Raw genomic sequence first — 7,184 nt, forward strand, 5'->3', positions numbered from 1 at the left:
GCATCAATTAGCGAGGAGATGGTCGTCAGTTTTGTGTAGAAGAGCATAACATGCTGGTTCGGCATACCATTCGCCCTTATTGCCGACAACGACAAACAGTTCGATAGTGCCTAATTTAATTAGTTCTTTTAATAGCTCGGTATACGCCACTTCAGCTCGTCCCCAACCCATCCACAGTCAAACGGGTAAGTTGAAGTCATTAACAAAATCATCAAACGCGGTTTGAAGACCAAGCTGGAATCCCTGAAATGTCGGTGGGCAGAAGAGCTACAAGAAGTATTATGGTCCTATTGAACTACGCCGCACCAATCTACTAGCGAGATATCGTACGGCCTATCTTTCGAGTCAGAGGCTGTCATTCCAGTGGAGATCAGCATGCCAACGCTCCGAGTTGAAAATTTCGACGAACAGACCAAAAGTGGAGCCCTCCTCCTGAATCTTTACCTACTCGAGGAGAAAAGGTCTCACTCCCAACTCAAGCTAGTAGAATATCAGAATCGTATGGCTCGGTACTACAATACCGGGGTAAGAGTCCGAGTGTTCAAGCCTGGAGACCTCATCCTCAAGAAGGTAATGTAGCATGTCGGAGCCCTCGAGCCGAATTGGGAAGGCCTGTACAGAGTCTTGAAGGTAGTTCGTCTCGGAGCTTACTTACTGTCCAACCTCAACGAGAGACAACTCCCCCATCTGTGGAACGCTGAACATTTACGAGTCTATTATCAGTAAGGCAAAAGAAAGTTTGTATAATTCAACGTGTAAAATTTCGCTTATTAATGAAAGCCGATCTCCGATGACTTATACAAAATTTGACTTTAGTCGTTAGTATTGTCTACTACTACCGAGCTACATCAAATGGGGGCTAGAAAGACTACGTCGTATGACCTATGTTACATCGAGCAATGAAGAGAAAGATTGTTATATTTTTTCAAATTTTAGAAGCATTGGTTAGCTCATAAGAGCCTGCCCATCCTTGATACTTTGAGCACACCGTCGAGTTGAGTTGCCTTGGCTTGTAAGTCGTTGGGCAGGGATGAGATTACCCAAACTTGAGGAATTCAAATGATGAAGTTAAAATGAAGACTTAACCAAAATTTTCTAAGTGTGCAAACATCGGAAAGAAGTGAATCAGGTCTGGATAAAGTCTCATTTCATTTAAAATAAGTTGTGGTAAGAGTCGAGGTACATATGCCTCGACTCAGTACATTGATTAAATTTTTTTTAAAAAAAAAGAGTAGTAATGATGATGATGAGAGGAAAGCCACAGGAGGGGAGGGCTACTTCTTGGGACCGTCCTCTCCACCAGGCTTGTCGGCCCCAACGTCGGCATCCATTATCTCGGCTCCCTCACCAACCTCGGCAAGACGGTCGGCCCAGATGGCCTCATACTCTTGCCCAACAGCAGCGATAGCTTCCTCTGAGCAAGCAGTCTCGAGCCTGTCAATGGCGTAGAAGAAGCCCTTGTCCGGCAACTCGTGCGCGAGGCCGTCGAACTAGGGGAATTCCTTCACCTTTTTCTCCAAGTTAACCCAGCTTGCCAAGTTCTGTTGGGCTTCTTTCCAGCCCTTCTCTGCAATCTCGGCTCGTCCCCTGGCGTTTTGTAGGTCGGCACAAGCCTGGGCGATTAGAGCCTTCGACCTGTCGACCTCCACCTCCTTTTCAGCTCGATCTTGGTCAACTTCAGCTTCAAGCTCCGCAATCCGCCGCTCGTATGAGGCACGGGTCTCCTCCTCCATCAAGTCCCGACCTTCGAGCTCGGAATCCATCATGGATGCCGACAGGCTGGCGTGATAGTGTAGCTGCGAAAGTACGATGTTAGAGCAATAGGAAAGGAGAAAGAGGAAAAGGAAGAATGAGCTCAAAGCTACCTCTGCAGTAAGAGCCAAAGTCCTCATCACTGCCTCTGTAGGGTTCTCAGGCACCTGGACAGATCGCTCCACCCAGCGAGAACTCGATGGCATGAATGCTCGGACGAGAGAAGTCGAGCCATTACAAAAAGATAACCCTCCCAAAGATCCTAAATGAAAACAGCCAAAAAGATAACCCTCTACCTGTTAATACAAAGTACATACCCTAGCAAAATGGGGTACTGCCCTCTTACTACCATACAGTGGTCCCTCCCCCTTTAACGTTTTTCTACCCTTTTCTCATTCATACAAGCATGTCCTCTTCTTCTAGAATATACATTCGTCTAGGTCTATCAATGGGTTGCACGGGCATGGTAGTAAGTATAAAAAGTGTGATGTGGTAGACGGGTAGAAAGCTAGAAGCAAGAATCAGGGAGTTATGTATCCCTTGCCTACTAAATATGCAAGTCTATTTTTCTTCCGAAACATACTAGTCCTCAGTGGTGCCAAATGAAAAGGGTAAACAACATAACATTAGACATATAACCACAGAAGAATTAGAAGATAGCCCCAAATGTTGCTTTTCATATAACAAAGAGATATCAACTCCCATTGTGTTGATCATAGACACTAGAGTAGGAAAAGATCAAATATCCTGGTTAGAAATCAACTTTACTAGAATATATTGTGTTCCCACCATTATATCCAAGCAGATCAACAACATGTAGGGTGAATGATCGAACTCACAACCTCTCAGTTGGAGATATATGTCAATTACCGCTGAGCTATGCTCACTTTGGCGTAATAAATTAATTTATTAAATTATGTCCTTTTAATTTCTTTTATAAAAATGTAATTAATTGATGCAATTAAATTGATCAAAAGGATGAATTTGGTTAAACACATTTCTTTTATGATAATTATTAAGATTCATGGCTAAATGAAATCAACAACATAAATTTAGATATTTAGTTCATTTAGAATGGAAGTTAGCAGCTATTGCATCGATAGGTAATTCTTCTGCATTTGGTTTGATTGTGAATCGAAACGTTATTGTCTTTGCACCCTTCACAATTCATCTGGTTTGAAAATCATATGGTGGAAGTTACCCGACATCCGATTTTCACTTCTCTGTACTTTCAGCTTAGAGATGACCTTGGACAATGCCGCATCCAAAAATTGCGTTCAAATGATCTACGGTTCTTGGAGTGGGTGAAATGACCTTCTACTAGTTGTTGCAAGAACGTTGTTATCCCTTCTGGAATCAAGAGGGGTGGATGAAATGCATTTTGGAAGATGATGAAAACATTCTATATGCATATAGAAGAATGTAACAACCCGGAAATATATATATATTTAAATTATTTTTTTTAGTTTTATTTTATGTTCTGAAAGATAAACTTTTTTGTTTTAAAAAATGTATTTTTAAAAGATAATTTGGTCTTAAAATTTAAAAATAAAAAGAAAGAGTTTTATTAAATTTTATCTTTTTATGTTATCCTTTTTAAAAAAGGTTTCTTTAGGATTTGTTTTAAAAGTCAACCCTAGGTTTTATTTTAACTGTTAGACCTAGTTTTCTCTTCAAGAGAAAAAGAAAAGAAAAGAAGAATAATTTTGGTATTTTCTCTCAAAGATCGGTAAGGTTTTTTCTTTCTCATTGTTTAGTCTTATTTTTCTTGATCTGTAGTTCTTTAATTCAATTTTGTTAAATTATTTTTTCTTATTGTATTTAGATTAGGGTTTTCTTGTTCTAGTAAGTAAGTGTTTTCCTTATCCTAATAGGCAAGAATTTCGTTTTAATTTCTTCTTTGTGACAAGTATTTATACTCTTGTATCAATCCTTTGAAAGAAATACAAGAGAATTATTTTTCTTATAATTGACATGGTATCAGAGCCATAGGCTTTTTCTTGGTTGGTCTTCATCATAAACAATCAATTTCTTAACGGTTCTCTTATTCGTGGGGCTTCATCTACTGCTACCTATTCGGGTCCATCTCCTTCTTGTTCAAAGGTTTCTTCCAGCCTCTGCCGCTGACCCTGTTCAGAGGCCGCGCCACCGCTACCGTCGATTCCGTTCAGACGTCGCGCCGTAATTGTTCGAGGTTTGGATCGCCATTATTCCGACGCCAAGGTCGTTGTCTTCACTGCTGGGTGTTCAGTCGTCGGAGTCGCTGTCAGAAGTAAGTCGACGTTGGGTTTCGTGGTCGTCGGATTCTTGCCTCGTGTGGCTGTCATTGGTGAAGTGATTTTGCGTGGCTGCTAGGGTTGTTGTCGTAAAGGGTGGCTGCTAGGGTTTTAAAAGAGAAATCTAAACATTTGTTGGTTCGGTTCACGATTTTCAGTTCAAATTGGTTGACGATTTCTGGTTTGGTTTGGTTTAGTTTCTAACCTTTGTTCAGCTTAGCCTCGATTCGGTTTACTTTTGTACGGTTAAGCCATTTTTGGTCCGATTCAGTAGGTTTACTCCATCTATCTCAAGTTATTTGTTTAACTCTTCTCCAATCAAAGTCAACGGATTCCACCAAAGCTTCCAAAGAAACTAATAAATCTTCCACAGGAGACCTACAATACATCCATCCTAGTTATAGATTAAATGGAAAAAATTATTTAAAATAGTCTCAACTTATTCGAACATTCTTGAAAGGAAAAGGAAAATTGAACCACATTATTGGGGAACGACCAAAACTGAAAGATCCAAAGTTCGATGCATGGGATGAAGAAGATTCAATGATCATGTCTTGGTTATGAAATTCAATGGGAAATTGGGGTTTCTAACCCCATTATATGACTCATCTGGATTTTTTTACTCCTTTTTAAAAAAACCTAATTTGCGACCCCTTTCCACTTTTTGTCTTTGTAAAATTACCAAAATATCCTTGTTTATTTAAGTAAAATTATCGACCAATCTCTTCTCTCAACCTTTACCATTTTTTTTAATTTTGAATCTAATATAAATTAATTTATTACTTAACAAACGAATCCATACAAAAAAAATCTATAGATTAAATTCTCCAATAAGTAAATTAGGGTGAAAAAAAGATTTGCATTATCCAACAATAAATGCATAAGATTTGTCCGGAATTAATTACAAAAAATAAATTAAGGTTTCATAACTGTCGTGCCAAAATTGCATTAAATTCTCGAGATTTAATTGAGAATAAGGGCTAAAAGAGGTAGATAATGCAAAAAAAAAAAATTGGAATTTGAGGATCCCGGTCCGGGATGGTTCAATCCCGGACCGAGATCCTTCTAACCCGGACCGGGATCCTCCAACCCCGGTTCGGGATCCTCAAATTCCAGTTTTTTTTGGCATTCTCTCTCCTCTTAGCACGATAAATCCATTAAATCTCGAGCATTTAATGCAATATTGTCCCGAGATTTTTGTAATCTTGACTTTTTTGTAGTTAAATTCGCACAAATTATGTAATTATGTACGTTTTTTATTTTTTTCCATATTAAACTTTTAATTTATTATTTGAGTTAGATAGTTTTCTTAAAAGTTAGATTTTTTAGGGTTGTAATCAATTATTGTGAGAGATTGATTTACTATTTGAGTTAGATATTTTTCTTAAAAGTTAGATTTTTAGGGTTGTAATTAATTATTGTGAGAGATTTGTGGAGGGAATAAATATTTGTAAAGAGGTTTGTGGAGGGAGAGATGTTGATTTTTAAACATGAGGGTACTACAGTAATTTCACATTTAAAAATTATGAAATTATTAATAAATAAGGAAGAGTAGGGTCATAGATTAATTTTTTTCAAAATAGGGTCATAAATCCAAAGTGAATTATGGGAGGGATCAAAATTTCAAATTTCCCGGATTCAATGACTCCTACTGTTAGTGATACATGTATGTTTCTTAAGACTGCAAAGGACATATGGGAACAATGAAGCAAACTTATTCCAAAGTAAAAGATGATGCACAAATATTTGATATCAAAACTCGTATCTTTGGAACAAAACAAAGTAATCAAATAGTGACAGAATATTCAACAATTCTTCAAAGTTTGTGGCAAGAACTGGATCATTATCAATGCATTGATATGAAATGTACTGATGATGTTGCTACTCTAAAAAATTTTGTTGAAAAAGACCGAATTTATACGTTTATTGCCGGTCTCAATGTAGAATTTGATGCTGTTCGAATACAAAATTTGGGCAAAGATCCCTCATCTCTGAATGAAGTTATTGGCATTGTTAGAAGTGAAGAATCTCGCCGTAGTATTATGCTGGAACCACAGACAGAAGGATTGATCATGAAAATAGGAGGTACTAAAATGACTGATGAAGAGCAATGTATAGGAGCTAACAATTGGGATGTAGGAAAAACAGGAAATAAAGACCGTGTAGTATGCACTTATTTCAAGAAACCCGGGCACACCAAGGATAAATGTTGGAAGCTACATGGAAAACCTGCAAACTATCAGAATTCGAATTCCAAGAATTGGTCAAATAAAGGTAATGCAAATTGAGGAAATAGTCAAGCTCATATTTCATCAAGTCAGAAAGGCGTTGCGACATAAGAGATTTCTAAAAAAAGGAAAACTAAACACAAATGAGATTGAAACGCTAAGGAGTTTTTTGGAAACCTTAAAAAAGAATTCTAATCAAGGTACATGTTCAGTAACCTTTTCAGGTACAACTTCACAGCCTAAACTCTCTACTTGGATTATTGACTCTGGTGCAACTGACCATATGACAAAGAGTACTTGTCATTTTATCTCCTATAGTCCTTGTCCGAGCAATAAAAAAATATCTACTGCAGATGGTACTCTATTAACACTGGCTGGTCAAGGAGACGTCCAAATAAATTCAAACGTTACCTTAAAAAATGTGCTCTATATACCCTGTTTAACTGTTGATTTGATATCAGTAAGAAATTTGATACAAGATTTGGGATTCAAAGTAACATTTTTTCCTTCTTGTATTTTTCAGGACCAGGGCAATGGGAAGACGATTGAACTTGCTAAAGAAAAAGATAGACCTTATTATCTTGATGAACCTATTGGCAATGATAGTGTTAGGAAGGATGTTCAAGTCTTTGTTTCCTCACAAACTCATCCCTCTCTAAATAAACTTTGGTTGTATCATTATAGACTAGGGCATGCCACATTTAGATCTCTTAAAATTTTATTCCCGGATTTGTTCCAAAACTTTAGTTTTGATTCAATACAGTGTGACATTTGTGAATTTGCTAAACACAAGCGTGATCCATTTCCTAGTAATAATAAACGAACTTCAGTTCCTTTCTCTCTTATTCATAGTGATGTTTGGGGTCCTTCCAACGTGCCAAATATTTCCAAATTACGCTGGTTTATTGTATTCATCGATGACTATACT

At 37.6% G+C, this 7,184-nt stretch overlaps 1 protein-coding gene across 1 annotated transcript; it reads left to right on the forward strand.

The window, feature by feature from the left end:
* Window positions 1–5,722: 5,722 nt before the first annotated feature.
* LOC148208657 (uncharacterized) lies at window positions 5,723–6,316 on the forward strand. Its single transcript, XM_088119142.1, has one exon. It carries the CDS (start codon window positions 5,723–5,725, stop codon window positions 6,314–6,316), a length of 594 nt encoding a protein of 197 aa, XP_087975268.1.
* Window positions 6,317–7,184: the final 868 nt, after the last annotated feature.

The sequence above is a fragment of the Momordica charantia genome (genome assembly GCF_013281855.1).
Source record: "Momordica charantia cultivar OHB3-1 chromosome 10 unlocalized genomic scaffold, Mcharantia_2.0 BLBB01000010.1, whole genome shotgun sequence".
In the NCBI taxonomy this organism is placed as follows: Eukaryota; Viridiplantae; Streptophyta; class Magnoliopsida; order Cucurbitales; family Cucurbitaceae; genus Momordica; species Momordica charantia.